General features: G+C 35.1%; 2 protein-coding genes across 3 annotated transcripts; both read left to right on the top strand.

Annotated features, from left to right (window-relative positions):
* The first annotated feature begins 28 nt into the window (after positions 1-28).
* LOC124442594 (3-hydroxyanthranilate 3,4-dioxygenase-like) lies at positions 29-2,325 on the top strand. Of its 2 annotated transcripts, XM_046993081.1 has the most exons (12): positions 29-189; positions 340-421; positions 529-612; positions 783-845; positions 911-954; positions 1,029-1,118; positions 1,195-1,238; positions 1,323-1,396; positions 1,521-1,592; positions 1,715-1,780; positions 1,845-1,927; positions 2,007-2,325. In XM_046993081.1, exons 1-12 carry the CDS (start codon positions 35-37, stop codon positions 2,080-2,082), a joined length of 933 nt encoding a protein of 310 aa, XP_046849037.1. In that variant the 5' UTR covers positions 29-34; the 3' UTR covers positions 2,083-2,325. The 2 variants fall into 2 exon arrangements, with proteins under 2 accessions (XP_046849037.1, XP_046849038.1); XM_046993082.1 differs by lacking the exon at positions 2,007-2,325 and having other exon boundaries at positions 32-189; positions 1,704-1,780; positions 1,845-1,929.
* A 782-nt stretch (positions 2,326-3,107) lies between these two features.
* Positions 3,108-16,780, top strand: LOC124441269 (HEAT repeat-containing protein 5B-like). The gene is given in 35 exon segments (XM_046991721.1): positions 3,108-3,310; positions 3,387-3,592; positions 4,029-4,077; positions 4,170-4,229; positions 4,313-4,367; positions 4,370-4,458; positions 4,522-4,854; positions 5,099-5,344; positions 5,827-6,228; positions 6,666-6,777; positions 6,842-6,994; positions 7,392-7,491; positions 7,707-7,816; positions 8,344-8,507; positions 8,573-8,647; positions 8,786-8,992; positions 9,062-9,130; positions 9,300-9,581; positions 10,170-10,359; positions 10,596-10,937; positions 11,095-11,271; positions 11,563-11,763; positions 11,826-11,929; positions 12,017-12,094; positions 12,168-12,236; positions 12,570-12,749; positions 13,225-13,393; positions 13,396-13,441; positions 13,547-13,677; positions 14,000-14,214; positions 14,392-14,695; positions 14,811-15,111; positions 15,338-15,524; positions 15,854-16,067; positions 16,416-16,780. Coding segments are annotated over 35 exon segments (6,063 nt in total). The 5' UTR covers positions 3,108-3,178; the 3' UTR covers positions 16,727-16,780.
* Positions 16,781-16,894: the final 114 nt, after the last annotated feature.

The following is a 16,894-nucleotide window of genomic DNA, read 5'->3' as shown; positions in this document are numbered from 1 at the left end:
TGCAAAATAATCAAAATGCAAATTTATAAGTTTGATGACTTTCTGGGTTGTGTGCCACACGATCAAATTAAACAAATTTCATTTCTTTCTAATCATGGCTAACGAACCCAGTATCAAAGTAATTAACACAAAAATATGGGTAGCAGAAAATGAAGGCTCGTTTGTACCTCCAGTTTGCAACAAACTCATGTGAGTAAACAAATGCTTAACACCCTAATTTGTAATTAATTATTTGAAATTTTCTAAGAATTGACTTTAATATTGAACTTGACTTGGCAATTTTTACGCATTTAGAATAATAATAAATTACATGATATATACACCTGTGCGTTTTCATAGGTATGGTGATGGTCAACTGAAAATTATGTTTGTTGGTGGACCAAACTCAAGGAAAGATTTTCATATCGAAGAAGGAGAAGAGGTGACTTATCCCATGAATTTCCAATGGTTTTGTCCATCATCAAAAGTACATTGACAAAAATACATTGACATTACGCTACATTAATGCATGTGTTAATAATTTCCCAGTTGTTTTACATGGTGAAAGGCAACATGTGCTTGAAAGTGAAGGAACAAGGAAAACCTAAAGATATAATCATCAAAGAGGGCGAGGTAAATGTAATTTAATTTTCATAGCAATTTCTTTTACCAAACATAAACTTTAGGTTTGGAAATTTTTTCTAAGTTTTCAAAGTCGCATTGAAGTTATTGGTGATTCAAAGTAAGAAATTATTTTGGTGAAAATTGGCTGTAAAACTGTTGTCATTTTTATGTACTTGCAGGTTTTTCTTCTGCCCTGTCACATACCACACAGTCCTCAGCGATTTCCTAATACAATAGGAATGGTAAGAGTTATTATTCTACATTTCAATCTGCTTTTTACATCAATTTGCATCATTGTGAATTCTAGGTTATTGAAAGAGAACGTGAGAAAGGAGAACAAGATTGTCTTAGGTAGATCTTTCAACACATCATGCTATTTGACATTCATGAATATAGTGACTAATATAATTATGTTTTTTTCCTAGATATTACTGTGAAGATGACACAACTACCCTATTTGAAAAATGGTTTTATTGTGCAGATCTGGGAAAAGATCTTGTTCCAATTGTTAAATCGTACATATAATTTTGAAATCTATGATTTGAAATATGTTGATAAGTCATGTTTGAATATTGATTCTTATAATGTTAGGTTCTTTGAATCAGAGCAATACAGGACAGGAATACCTATTGATGGTAGAAGTTTCATAAATTTGCTAATTAAATATGTTTTCAACGACTACAAATATATCTTTGAAATGTCAAAATACATTTGCACAGGTACTATCACTGACTCACCACCATTCCAACTTGATAAAACAACTGAACTAGCCAGTCCTTTCTTGTTACAAAAGGTTAGATAAATGATTTCTAGCTTGATATTACTTAGTTTGACTTACAACCATTGGCTTTCATACATTATTTATAGGAAAGACATTAAACTACAACAATTATTTTTCTTAATTTTGTGCTATCAAGTGGGTTGATGAAAATAAGGATGAAATAAGAGAAAAAGGCTACAAAGTCATGTTCCAAACTAAGCAGACCATGGTAATAACATATGAATATTTGTATAAAACTTGTAAGGCTAAAATATTTAATTATAAATCTTTGGATTTTCTATTCGCTCAGACCTTCCTTACTATTAATTTTGACTTTGAGATTTTTCATAGATTAGAGTTTATGGTCAAGGAAATTATGCAACAAATGGGGATTCTGAAACATGGCTCTGGCAAATAGTAAGATGCCATTTACAGTTTATCGTAAATCTCAATATGCGCATGTAATTTGTCGTAATTTTAGGAAGGGATCACCTACTTGAGTTGTAACATTATGGATAAAGAACTGTCAAAAAGTGATGTTACTCTGATCCCTGCTGGAACGAAGTCAGTTTTACTTAAGCACAGAATATGAATGAAATTTATATAGGGTAGCTTATAGATAAAGTTTCCTTTTTTTTTATAGGTTTTCATGGAAAATAGAATCAGATGGCATTCTTATGTCTGTTATCATGGATCCAAAAAGAGATCTAATATCTTGATATTTATGTTGAAATTGTCCACAATAATAAATTCTATAACAATAATTTGCCTTGGCAAACAATATATTTCATTTGAAATTCCATAATTTGTATCTTATTTAAAAATGACAAACACTGATAGATTAACTCTGTCATATTTGCACAGTTAATGCGCAATAACGCTCATTAATGTTAACAAATATGTATTAATTATAATTTTTTTGTAAAGAACATCTTTATAATTTACTACTTAACATTTTTAAATACTCTTCAGTTCAGTATGTTGCAAAGTCAAAGTATATTTGATGAAAGTGGTTTCTAGTAATAATGTACCAATATACCACAATGGTGCATAATCAAAGGCAATCAGTCCCTTGAAATGAAAAGTTGTGTAACCATGGTAATCCCAAGGACATGCTCCAAACTGACGTAAAATAAAACCAGATATAAATTCTGACAAATAAATCCATGATAAGTAAATCAGACCGCGAGCAGCCAATGGCAGCTTAGTGTGAAGAAACAAACTCATTTTTTCAATCGCGAAAATCGACACAGCATATATAGGAAAAGACCATAATGATGTGCAACCAACAAGAGTCCAACCATAGTTGTAATGACTATCCAAGAAGTACCATATACCTGTAAATATAACTTCTGTAGTAAATCCCAACATGCCGTAGAGAAGTAAGCGAAAACCACTGGAATTTTGTCATTCCAGTATTCAGACATTTGCTGACTGGTCATTTTGAAAGGTTGAGACACTTGAGATGTTTCCATTGTATATTTTGCAAGTGACTTTGGTAACAATTCTCAGGTTTGCATTGCGAGAATCGAAAACCAAAAACCCACCGACTAAAAAGATAAGCGTATCTCCATTCATTCTTTTCATAAAGCGCGCTACCCCACGTGCCCATTGTTGCCCACGCTGTTAATCAAAATCAGTAACAGCAGATCGGATTCGGATTGGAGATAATACCTAATAGATTATTGCATTAAGGGGGATTGAGGAAAGATCTGGTGTCCGGGGAATTTAATTACCATTTCCATAAAAGAATGATGATGTCGAATTGGTAAAATAGTTTAATATTTCAAAACTAACAAAGTTTTCTCGTAAATAATGTCCAAATCTTTTCACGAGCTCATTGCGTTCGATGAACGAGAATATCAACGTCTACCGGCAAAAAGGCAGCCAGTGTTTGTGTATGAGTGGTTAAAGACCTTTGAAGAAAGCATAAATGCTGCTAAAAAGGTCTTGCTTCTTGTTATTTCTTTCCTGGAGCTTGGACACAACCAAATTGATTAATTCAAATTTTGAACATGTATAGGCTGAACTTAAAGCGTGTCAGAAAGATTTGGTGGCAGGATTATCCAAACAGTTATATGGCGAATGTGGTCCACCAACCAGACAACTTCTTGGTCGTTGCTTTGCTCAACTTTATCTCAATGGTGACCAGTTCAGTGCCTTTGATACAGTTAATACATGCTCAGAAATTATAAAAGGAAAAGATGATGCTAATTTATCCGTTAAATTGTGAGTGAAAGTCCAACGCATTTGTTCATGGAATAATATTGTCTAGCATAGTGTGTTGCTTTATTTTCATTCAACTCAACATTACTTAGGAGTTGTGCTGCCAACTCGTAATTTTTTCATGCTATGGAAATTTTTTGGTGTTCAGTCACTGTAAGAGATGAATTTCTGAAGAAAAGAATAATTAATGCTAATGTTGAGAAATTTACATAGCACAACCTAATTATTGGGGTCGCTAATAGTCATTTTTTGATTTCAAAAAATGTGCATCTTTTTGTATATTCAGTAAAAAAAATTTAATGGCAATGTTCTTTTTAAGATGTCTACCAACCTTTACAAGTATTCTTCTTCTTGGCAATGAAACTGTCAACAAAATGTTATGTTAAGATTTCTAAACACATAAAAGCATTTAAGGAATCAGAAATTTTTCATTTACCAGGGCAGCCATTGCAACTGTTGGGACAATTTTTGAAAAACTTGGGAGAATGGTAATGCATTATTTTTGATTAAACTCAAATGTGTTGAAAAATAAAGGTTATATCAGCCTTTCTAGCTCCACTACTTATTTATCATTATTAAGGTTGGTGGTTCTGCTCCTGAAACAGTACAAATACTTATCAAAGCAATGAAAAATTCAGAGGTTTGACTGTATGATTCAATATGCCATTTTGAAAAACATTCTAAAACAACAGAAAAGATCCTTATGTTTGATATTTGCTTAAGTCTCAAGGTCGCTGTGAAATCCTTTTATGTTGCCAAAGAATATTGAGTGGACTTGGTAGGCTGCCTCATGTCACAAAGACATCTTTAAATGTATCAAAACTGCTCTTGTGGATCGTTCAATGGCTGTGCGATGTGCTGTTGCTGAGGTATACAACATACTAGTGTTTTTGAATCAATTTAGCATTGTTACAAAATATGTTTTTGTTTAGTGCACAAAAGAGTTGTTAAAGCATGCTAGCTTTACATATACCACTGAACTAGAGACACTATTTTCAATATGTCTCAAAGCTCTTGAGGGTTCAAATTATGACGTCAGGGTGGGTGTGTCAAGTCTTGTTGGAAAGCTAATGGCAGCCACTCAGCGTCCACCCGAAGGCTCAAGGCCCCTGGCAAACAACAAGAATAAAAAGATCAGTATGGATGAGATGTTTGATCTGATGTCGGCTGGCTTCCTAAGAGGTGGGATTGGATTCTTGAAAGGGGGGAGTGGTGAACTTTTGAAGACCACCATTCCACAGGAAGTTCGTGTTGGTGTAACACAAGTAGGTTGCATAAGTTTTGTATTAAATAGTTAAGGATATCACAAGATCAAAAATCATTTTATAAATTGTTTATATACCTATGTCTAATGTTGAAATGTGTGCAAACAGCAAAACAGCCAGTATTTTGATTATCTTTTTTGTAAGATGTGAAATCTTTAAGTATTAGTCCCAAGAAATTTTACTCAACAAAAAACTTTATTCAAGTTGATATGAAAATTATAAAATATGTTTTACTTTACATTAGGCGTATGTTGTTCTCTTCAATGAAATGGGAGGAACTTGGGTTGAAAAAAATGTTGGCTATATTCTTGGACGTATTCTTGAGTTGTTGTCTAACTCAAAAGCAACCTCAAATCATGTGGATGCAGTGTACTCAAGGAAATGTGTCTCATTCATATTGAGATCTATGTTGGGTCGTTTATTGGGTGAGAAAGCTCAAGTGATAGCTGGAAAGGAACTTTGTAAACTTATCTCCAAACAAATGACCAAGGTTAAAGTTCTTTATTAATTTTCTCAGCCCTTGCTATAAGATTCTTGGCAATGACCAAGTCAAACATGACACATGGTTTACAGTGGCTATGTGAAGTCATTTGCTTGTGTATAAATATGATGCTCAGTTTAGATGTCTCTGATGTTACAGAAAAATACTCATCTTTCTATTTAATCAATTGTCACGTGATTAACTACCATTCATCTTTTAATTGTCACGCGATTAACTACCATTCATCTTTTAATTGTCACGTGATTAACTACCATTCATCTTTTAATTGTCACGTGATTAACTACCATTCATCTTTTAATTGTCACGTGATTAACTACCATTCATCTTTTAATTGTCACGTGATTAACTACCATTCATCTTTTAATTGTCACGTGATTAACTACCATTCATCTTTTAATTGTCACGTGATTAACTACCATTCATCTTTCAATTGTCACGTGATTAACTGTCATTCATCTTTTAATTTCCAGGTGAAACAAATGACACAAAATCGGGATGGAACATCTTCAACTGAAATAAACGAATTTGTTCTTGCCACACAACATTCTATAATTTGCACTTTGCAAGAACTTGCTTGTCTCACACAAGATCTTGCCACATGTGCTGGTACTTTAATCAACGAAAGCACTATTGAAACTGTTTTATCCGTTCTTATTCACTCTGCTCCGGCTGCTCGTCTTAGTGTTGCTTGGTGTCTCCGTACCATCACAATTGCTATTCCTTCACGTCTCTCGCCGATGATTGAACGATGTATTACCGAGCTTCGAACATTCTCTTCGCTTGAAATAATTTCGGGATACGCGTACACGTTGAGTGCGTTGATTGGTGCTGTTCGTCTCTGTCCTCTCGGTATTCCTCACAAGAAAGGCAAGGTACAATGTCGTACGTGAGAATCAATCCCAACTCTCCTTATTTCCACTTCCTCCTCTCTAACGAGTAAACTATAGGCAGATCTAGAAGAACTTTTTGTTGTTTGGTTGTTTTTTTCTGTAAATGATGGCTTAACGTATCATAAAACCTCCAAAAAAAGTGAAACATCTTTTAACCTGAAGATTTGAATCACTTGCCTTGATAATGACTTAAAAATAACGTGGATACAACGTCGTTGTTTCTTTGAAATATAACTCGAATCATGAGTTTACAAGATGATGCTTTTTGAAGAATGTTTTTTTATCTCATATTTCTTTAAATTGTCGGCAGGAAAATGTTTTTGACAGTTCAAAAATCTTGCTTTTTCAAAAATTGGGTTATTTTACGGTAGTCTATTTCTGTTAATCTCTTTTTTACAAAATTTTGTGTTTCTTCTAAGTCCGTGTTTGCTGTCGCTGAAGACATGTTGAAACGAACGAAAGAAGATGAGAAATGGGCAATGGTTAGAGCAAAATGTGGTTGGATGATAATGGGATCATTAATGACTTTAGGTATTCTACATATTTGATGTTCTTTGCTATAACATTTACTTATGACGTTCATTTCAATTTTTAGGTACGTCAACAGTTCGTCATTTTCTTCCAAAGATGTTGGGTCTATGGGCGAGTGCCTTTCCACCGACACCTGACGAGGCAGAGTCAGAGAAGAAAAAAGGTGATCCATTTACGTGGCAAGTAACACTTGAATGTCGGGCTGGAGCTCTTGCGGGTAAGTAGCTTGTTATGTTTGTATATTTGTAAAAGCTAGAATTTACCATTGACAGTTAATTATAGAGGGATTTTCATAAGCCTAGTTGCTTTTAATCGTTTTCGTCGTTTCAGTCGTCTTTTATCGGGCAATTAAAACATAATGGACGACAAACGACTTAAATGATTGATGTGATTACATGAAAACTGGGCCAACTATAAATCATTACAGATGTGATTACATGAAAACTGGGCCAACTATAAATCATTATTGATGTGATTACATGAAAACTGGGCCAACTATAAATCATTACAGTTTTATTATCCATGTAACAAACAGTTAATAAAGACAGATATAAATAATGAACTATTATTTTATGTACTTGTTGAACTAACAACATCCACATTTTCTTACACAGCTTTGCTTGCGTTCATTAAACATTGTCCAGAATTACTTGTTGATGACGTAATACGACGAATAATGTTACCTTTAGAATCATGTGTTATTATGACGACACAGTAAGTTTTCTTAATATCTTGTGATTGGCTTTGTTTTTGCTTACATGAATTTTAATAAACTCATCTCTTACATCTTATTTTAATAAACTCAATCCCATTGAATAAATTACTTGTTTCCTGTGGGTTTACTAGACATATGGACTCTAAAACAGCTGAATCAACATATTGTTATAGGGTAACTAAAGTTTTAAAGTGCAAATGATTTTAATTTTCAGTCTACCGGATGTTGTTCGCTCTCATGGGAATCACCTTAAAGTGAGCACTGCTATGATCAGACTGAGATTATTTGAAACTTTCCAACTGTTGCCACCCAAATCATATGAAGGTAATATATAGGTTCGTAGAACAACAGTCTAATGATATTCATAAATCTGTAAAAAGCGATTTTAAGTGCAAAGTTGCTAGGCAACATAGATGTAGGGTTATTGGCCAGTTCCTATGAGAAAGCAGTGCAAGTTCATTCAGTTGATTGTTACCGTGACTGTGTACTTGAACAATTAATCGAGTGGACTGCGCATGCCCGAGCCAACTGCTCATCCACTACTACAGATTTTGATGAGTTTTGTTAAAGATGTTTTTGTTTACCATGAAATCCTTGGATGTTCACATCATAAAATATGAATAAATATTAAATTGGAGTTTATGGAGAAATGAAATATTTTATAGTAAAAGAAGTAAAACATTTCATAGCCGTTTGAAATTACGAGTGAAAAGTCAGTGTTGTTTTGAACTTTACACGATCTTAGTACTATTCGTTAGTTTTTGTAAATTTGTGTGTACTATATTGTGACTTGTCCTTTTTTAAAACTGAATTTAAGAGACTATATCGACCAAATTTTTAAATATTTCCAGGTCTTCTAAATTCTATCGTCCGTGAACTAGTGTCAGAATTCACTCTAAGTTTCAACCAATCAATGACGACTACGTCACTGCTGCGAACCATGTGCCATAAGGACGACAGCATACTACTAGGGACATGGCTTCAGGAGACTGATCACAAATCAGTTGAGGATCAGGTAATTGTATGTTGTAATTTTCATTGTCAGATCTTTGTAACATCTTCTTTTTAATTATTCTTTAGCTGCAGCCAAACAGTGCTTCTGGATCTGGTGCACTCGAACATGATTATTCTTGCTTGTTTAGTTATGATGAAAAGGTTCGGGTTTCTACATCAACCACTGGATTAAATTCTTTATCGCTTTATAGTTTTTAGCAATCATGAAATATGATTAAGCTATGTCTTGATACAAAGAAGTTTTTTTTCTAGTTCTAATTTAGTCTTTTTTATATAAAGTCACCAGAGCACCCTGGTCCTCTTCCTCTTGGTGTTGCTGTCATTGATGCTTCTATAAAACTTTTTGGTCAAATGTTTCCTCATATTGCTCAGAAGAATCGTAATCAATTACTCACTCATTTTGCCTCTTGTATAAAGAACACAAAAGCTGGAAAGGTTCAAGCAGTTACAATGAATATCTTTACGGCATTTCTTGGTGCATTGATGGTAAAATTAGCAACGTTAATTTCATCAAACTTGGAAATTTTTTTTCTTAATTTCTTATTTATTCTATAGGCTATGGGAGAGACGAAGTCTTCTTTTAGTGATAGAGATGTACTTGCAACTGCTGATAACCTTGTCATGGTTTGTGTTATAACTCTTTGGTATTTGATTTTGACAGTATAAATCTTTTGAATCTGTTTCTCGTGTATGTTTAAACTTTCTTGACTATGCTAAAGATATGACTTGTATTGCCTAACTATGTCGAAGTAAACAAGAGCTAGATGATTTCCGAATTCATCTTTGTTGTTAGAGCGCTTTGAATAACTCCGATGCCATTTTGAGATGTGCAGCCGCCGAGGCACTGGGACGAATGGCACAAGTCGTAGATGAGCCCGCATACGTGGCACAGATAGCCCAAGGCATCTTTGCCAAGATTCAAGGATCTCGTGACGCAGTTTCTCGAACTGGACAATCGATTGCGTTAGGATGTCTGCATCGTTATGTCGGTGGAATGGGAGCTGGTCAACATACACAAACCAGTGTCAGTATACTATTAGCGTTGGCTCAAGACATGTCTTCATCAACTGTTCAGGTGAGCCTAGTCACCAGTCCTTTTGTAGCCAGGTGAGCCTTGTCACCACTCATTTTTTTAGCTAGATGAGTCTTGTTACCAGTCCTTTTCTTAGCCAGGTGAGCCTTGTCACCAGTCGTTTTTTAGCTAGGTGAGTCTTGTTCCCATTCCTTTTCTTAGCCAGGTGAGCCTTGTCACCAGTCTTTTTTGTAGCCTAATTTATGCAATGTGTATAGCGTATATGCACTGTTCCACATGAAATTTTCCTGAGAGTAAATTTAAATTTCAGATATTTTGGAATGGGTGAATTTCTAATTTTGCATTTTGAGTTTTGCACAGACTTGGGCTCTGTTGTACAGACTTGGGCTTTATTGTACAGACTTTGCTCTGTTGTACAGACTTTGGCTCTGTTGTACAGACTTGGGTTCTGTTTTACAGACTTGGGCTCTGTTGTACAGACTTGGGCTCTGTTGTACAGACTTGGGCTCTGTTGTACAGACTTGGGCTCTGTTGTACAGACTTGGGCTCTGTTAATCATTTGAAGATTAATCCTTAGATTTTTTGATGTATATACATCAAAAATGACCTCTGCTTCTTTTCTTCTTTAAGGTTTGGGCACTACATGCGCTTGCATTGATAGCAGATTGTGGTGGTCCAATGTTTCGCGGTTACGCGGAGTCAACGTTAGAGCAAACCATGTCTTTGCTATTATCCGTTCCGCCTTCTAACACTGAAATTCATCAATGCCTTGGAAAATGTCTGGCTGCATTAATAACAAGCATTGGTCCTGAACTCCAAGGTCTGTGTACTATTCATGTTATGATTTTTATTTTTTACCATAAGACAAAACAGAGTTCTAGATATATTTTAATTCATAACAGAACAGATACTGAAGTGTATGAGTGAAAAATACGGTTAATATACATTTATGTTGTTGCAACCTTTATTGATAGATGTATTGTATCTATAGATACATCAAAATCCATTAAAGACCTACGTTCTGAACGTTTATTGATAGATGTATTTTATCTATAGATACATCAAAATCCATTAAAGACATACGTTCTTCTTGTTTGGTTGCTGCCTCAGTAATGCAGCATCACCCCGACTCCATTGTTCAGTCAGAAGCCATATCCTGTTTACAACAATTGCATATATTTGCACCGAGGCACGTGAACTTGTCGACATTGGTTCCCAGTCTTTGCATAAACCTCTCGAGTCCACATTTAATCCTGCGTCGTGCAGCTGTAGCTTGTCTTCGTCAACTGTCGCAACGGGAAGCGAAAGATGTTTGTGAGCATGCGCTTGCATGCAAAACCGAGAAAGAACAATCAAAATCAACATATGTTGTGACCATTGGTGATGATGGCTTGGAAGGTATGTGAAAGAACTATAATTGAATGTGAAGAAGTGTTAGATCTAAAGCATTTATTTTGTTACGTAGTCACAGCTTCAAAAATCATCCTAACTGTAATAATATCTTGAATTTATGTCTATGAAACAAAATTTGTGTTCATTATGTGGCATGTTTTAGGAGCATTATTTGGGATGTTAGATACTGAGGTAGACCGTGGATTAAGATCGAACATTCAAGACTGTTTGAACAGCATGTTACAAACCCTAGCCCCGGAAAAACTCCTTCATTGGTTGGGTCTATGTAAAAGTGTTTTATCTGCTGCAAAATCTGAAAAAGAAGACAAAGCAAATAAAGGTAAATGTATATTATCATTAAATTATCATTGATGTTTAATAGAATAAGCAGAATACAATTAAGTCTTCATTCATAAACAAACAAAAATTAAAAGTCATTTTGTCTCTCGGCGTTGCTATTTGGGAGTCTGAGCCAAATAGTTAATGCGTATGGTATTGTCGAATGAATTGTATTAAAGCAAGGATGATATGAACAGAAATAGAAGTCGTAGTTTGTTGTTGTTGAGCACACTGTAAACACACACTGTAGTTTTCTGAACGTTTTTGTTTTAAAAACTTCCTCTTTATTAAGGTGGAGATGATGATGATGATGAAAGTGGTGGAATGGGGGCTTTTAATAAAGTAGAAGAAACACATCCCACTGTTGTACCAAGATGGCCAACGCGTGTCTTTGCTTCAAAATGTGTTCAGAAGATTATGAACGTATGCGAACAAGAACGAGCGCATTTTGATTTAAGTTTGGCACGACAGTTAAAAAGAAACAGTGGAAGAGGTACGTCATTGCTCTTGTTTGATTATTTTGATGAAAAAATTGCTCATTTTCTTTCGTTGCAGGTGACTATCTTATAATGCATTTATCTGAACTGGTTCGTTTGGCTTTTATTGCTGCTACAGCCACATCTGTTCAACTCAAGGTCGAAGGACTCGAAACATTGCAGGTAAAATGTATTTGTTTACTTTTATTATCATATGTACAGTTTTATACATTCTTGTTTGTTTTTAAATGTTTATTTTTACGGTTGCAGGAAATTGTCAAGAAGTTTTCATCAGTACAAGATCCAGATTATGCTGGTCATGTAATACTTGAACAGTTTCAAGCACAGGTACCCATATCATAGATGTGTGCGCGAGTGGGATTGTTTATTTGAATACAGATTTCTTTGTTGTTTGATAAAGGTTGGAGCTGCTTTGCGACCTGCATTTGCCGTAGACACTCCAGCTGACGTTACAGCTATGGCTTGTGAGGTACAGCAAATTGTTCATATCTTGTTGTTTAGTGGTTACCATATTAATAATGGCAGGGTTTTGGTTTTTAATAACAATTAGTATCGCTTTGTTTATTTCATAGCCATACATAGTGACGACATAAAGTTTTATTTCACCATTTACAATGTGTTGTATGAGATAAATGTCTTCTTAATTAACTTAATTTGTAACTTGACAAAATAGAAAGTATACGCACTCGGAATAAAGTGTGTTGTGTATATGACTGTGCGTTTAAATAGAATTATATATCTATCCAATTGCCAAAGACTTTTGAGAAAATGGTTTCCTTATTACGATTCAAATCTCGTGTAGGTCTGCAGTACATGGATTGCCAGCGGTGTTTCATACGATTTGAATGACGTCAGACGTATACAACAGCTTCTTGTGACGTCATTGTCGAAGTTTGGAACTGAGCAGGATTCATCTTCTCAACTGTACAATGAAAGCGCAAACACCATGGAGAAACTTGCTGTTCTAAAGGCATGGGCTCAGGTATAACATATATTATGATAATGTGCTGTTTAACAAGTTCTATGCTCTGTGTTGTCATGTTTTCCACTGTTGTCTTAAATATTCGTCAGTATTCTCATCTATTCCACATACATTTACTTTTTTGTCTATTTGCTTCCCTCTTCAACCTGTATTTCGATGTATTCTCATTTATCCCTCTTCGTACTATGATGTATACCATAATAATCATCACGCATTTCTCTGTATTTCCATGTATTCTCATTTATCCCTCTTCGTACTATGATGTATACCATAATAATCATCACGCATTTCTCTGTATTTCCATGTATTCTCATTTATCCCTCTTTGTACTATGATGTATACCATAATAATCATCACGCATTTCTCTGCATTTCCATGTATTCTCATTTATCCCTCTATGTACTATGATGTATACCATAATAATCATCACACATTTCTCAGATTTAGTTGTTTTGCTACATTCGTGAATACACAGGTTTATATTGTTGCGATGAAACAAAAAAGTTTAGAAAGATCTCCTCAACATCCTATTAAAGAAAATGCTGAAGTGCAAGAACCCCTTATTACATTGGTCGTTTCACATATACGAGATCTACATCATTATTGGTTGGGAGCTGTTAAAGATTATGGTTATCTTTCTTTACCCCCGAATACATGTCTCAATTACCTCTCAGCGGTGGAATGTTTTATGGGTAAGAGTAACATACGTCATACTGTATATTGTAGTGCTCCGGGGGGGCGGTGAAGGTATTTTTATCCTGGTGTACTGATTTTGACACAAAAATGTTGATTTTTAGACAGGAATCAATGAACGAATCTAAGGTTTATTTTGAAAAAGCGTGGCCACCAATAATTCACGCTTCTGCCTTATGGCTTCATGCCGAGGGCTTTGAAAACGTTGCAAAGGAAGTGGAAGATATTAGCACAGGTATATAGATGTTCTGAGAGAGGGAGTGGAGTTGATCACGAGAAGAGGGGTAGGGGTGAATTTTTTCTCTCTTCGAACAAATAGAAAATTTGATTTTTATTGGATCATAGCTTCCTTGCAGTTTGCTTCGTTGCAAATAACTAAACTAACATTGTGTTTGAGTTGTTTCTCGTCAATAATTATCAATTGTTCAAAAAGATTTCTTAATGGAAAATGCCTAAGATCAAAAAGTAGTTAAGGGAGTGTTATTTTCATTCTACAATAGAGTTTTATCTGTCCGTAGGTGTTGATAGTATTAATGTGTACGTATTTATATCTTCAGGCAATGTTCCCAACGCAATCCTAAGTGTACCTCGTGCTCAAAAATCACCGGAGGATTTAAATTCTGAGCGTTTTCATCTTGTTCTTGGTTTATCCGTGAAAGCATTGTGTTCGACGCGTTTAACTTACACTCCGGAGACTATAACTTCCTGTATTAACGCTGTTAACTGCTTGCTTGACACACCGTGGGCTCGTGAATACATTGGTCACAATGACGTAAGTAGAAAACTGCTAGACTTGAGTTTTGAACAGCAGGACGGTTGACGATACTTTTATTTGAAAACCATTCATGACCTTCCGTATGTATGTAATGCTTTACTTTTCACAAGATGAATGTACTGTTTTTCTTTTCCGGAAGACATTTATTTCATCTTATGTTACTTTCTATTTTAGACTATTGCAGTTGAACTACTTAACGTAATGCATCGATTGCTGTTGACGCTGGACAGTCTAGCGAGCCACCAGATTATAATGAGTTCTGTCTCGCGTGTAGTCCACGGTACTCGTGAAGTTCTAACAAAGAAGAGAACGAAGGACAGTGCTGCTTTTGTAGGCGAAGAGGCAATTGAACCTGGCAAATCAGTCGTATTTGGTGCCATGGAAACATGTATGTGTTTGTTGGCGCGGTATTTTCCTTCAATTTTTAAGGATTCTGGGAAGATGCAACAAAATCCTAGATTATCTGTGACTAGTAAAGGTATGAATGTTTTAGAATTTTACTGCAACGCTGTTTCTTTTTTAAGTTTAAGAATGAATAAAAAATTTTTCATTTCAACTTTTTTCCCACTATTATCATCATCTACTTTTGTCAGGATCTTTAACAGAAATCAGTCGTGTTATTTCAACTACAGTCGGTATACTGGCAGAAGTACCAGATCTTTGTACTTCGCAAGCACTTTCCGACATTCTACCGATTGTTTTACGGCTGATTACGAGTGTTTTTGAGGAAGCCGCTTCTTGCGAATTACCGCTGGTTAAATCAAGTCAAACTGTCTCTTCACCCAAAATGCCGCTAGTGGTTACGTCGTCATTAAAAGCGCTGAAAGATATTCTCAGCTCACAACGTTTTATGCAATGTGATAATTCAAAAGATTTCATCGGATATTTTCAAAGGTAAGAAACGTTTTTGTCAAAGTAAATGTTTGGTGCCCAGGAGACATTTCTTTATTTTATTTCGCATCTTCTGTATTATTTGTTACACTAACAATTTCACATTACTTTGTAATGTTGTGTTTCTACGTGGAAACACTTAGGTCATTATTCTTAGCTAGAGATAACATTCCACTAATGTGTTACGTTCAGTGGGCTTGTAACGGCAATGACAAATCTATTTGTCTAGTTCTTTGTTCGCAATGATCAATCCAGTTAAGGAAAAGCGATCAACACGACAGGTGGATGAATGTAGTGTAATGGCTGCCATTGCGTTGTTTGTTATTACTGCTCCACTTCCGGTGACGACCGTCACCCAGTTACATAATGATTGCGTTGAAATATTCATACGTGCTGTCAAGTCCACCGATGCAAATGTAAGTACTTTCGGGGGGGGATGAAGGTAAATGATAGATATTGAGGAGGGGGAGGGTGAAGGTTAGTGGTGGACAAGCGGTTATGTAGATAGTCAGTTTTTTGAATGACATGAATTTTGTGAAACATTAATTAAACCATAACATTATTAACATTATTTGTGAAACATTATTTGTGAAACATTATTAAACCATAACATTTGCTGGTAGAAAATCAGGCTTTAGAAGCATGAGGAAAACTGTACATTTATATATACTTTTGTATTTGCTGGGAATCTTTGAAGCGTGAGTTTGTGCCTTCATTCTGCTATCCTATCTTTTTACATCTTTAGGTTCAATTGAAAGCTGTGGAAACCTGTTACTCAATGTTCTCTTCAGGAGACTTGACACGAATCCTTGGCTACGTTCACTTGGTTGCCCCACATATTTTGACAATAGTACAAGAAGCTGCAACGATTCCACCTTCCACTGAATTAAAGTTATCTGTTGTTCTAAAATCTATTGAAATAATGGATGTTTTGCTTGGTCTCACCGACGAAGATAATCGTAAGTTTTTTTACTTCATATATGTTATATAGTAGATGTTTGTAGAGTTAAATCATCCAGGTTAGTAGAGTCCTGTGAATGACTATTGATATTGATGTTGACGAATAACGATACTGTACATGTTATATTAGTCTTGTAATTTCATTATTTAACTCACGATTTAATAGGCTTTACTCGTCTTTTGTAAGCAAAAGCTTTATTTTGCTGGATATATTGCAGTATATGTTTTTATTGTGCTCTACATGTAATGATGAATCACTTTGAGTCACTTGAAGTTTGGTTTTGTTTTTTATCTTTATGGAATAAGAATTGGATGCGTTTAAAAGATGATTTAAATTTCTATTGCAGGTCTTCAATTATTGTCTATTTGTCTTCCTCTTCTTCTCGAGCTTTTACTTGAATCATCAGCGTTAAGCACAGCAACGTCGTTCTCTCGACGGCAGCACGAGTTCGCGTTCCAAAAACTGCTCGCTATTGGTCCAAAATATCCCGTTCATTTCAGGTCAATTATGGCGGGCTCACTCGCGATGAAACAACGGTTGGAAAACGCAGTGAAAGAAAATCAAGCTAAATTGACTGCAAAGAGTACAAGTGTAACGAAACAAACAAGTAGTCAACCAAAAATTAAGTTAAAAATGGATTTCAGTAATTTCAAATGATTTTATGTAAACTGTAGAAAGTGTCATGATTTAATTATACGCTCACAATAAGTATTGCTCCCAGAATGCATCCCATCCTGTAGATTGAACATTTACTATTTACATGGCATTATTGACATGATGAAAGGACACAACAAAATATCTTCATAAAAGTGGAGAACCGTCGAG

This window comes from Xenia sp. Carnegie-2017, unplaced genomic scaffold (assembly GCF_021976095.1).
Source record: "Xenia sp. Carnegie-2017 unplaced genomic scaffold, XeniaSp_v1 HiC_scaffold_20, whole genome shotgun sequence".
In the NCBI taxonomy this organism is placed as follows: domain Eukaryota; kingdom Metazoa; phylum Cnidaria; class Anthozoa; order Malacalcyonacea; family Xeniidae; genus Xenia; species Xenia sp. Carnegie-2017.
This window is presented reverse-complemented; position numbering and strand designations above follow the sequence as displayed.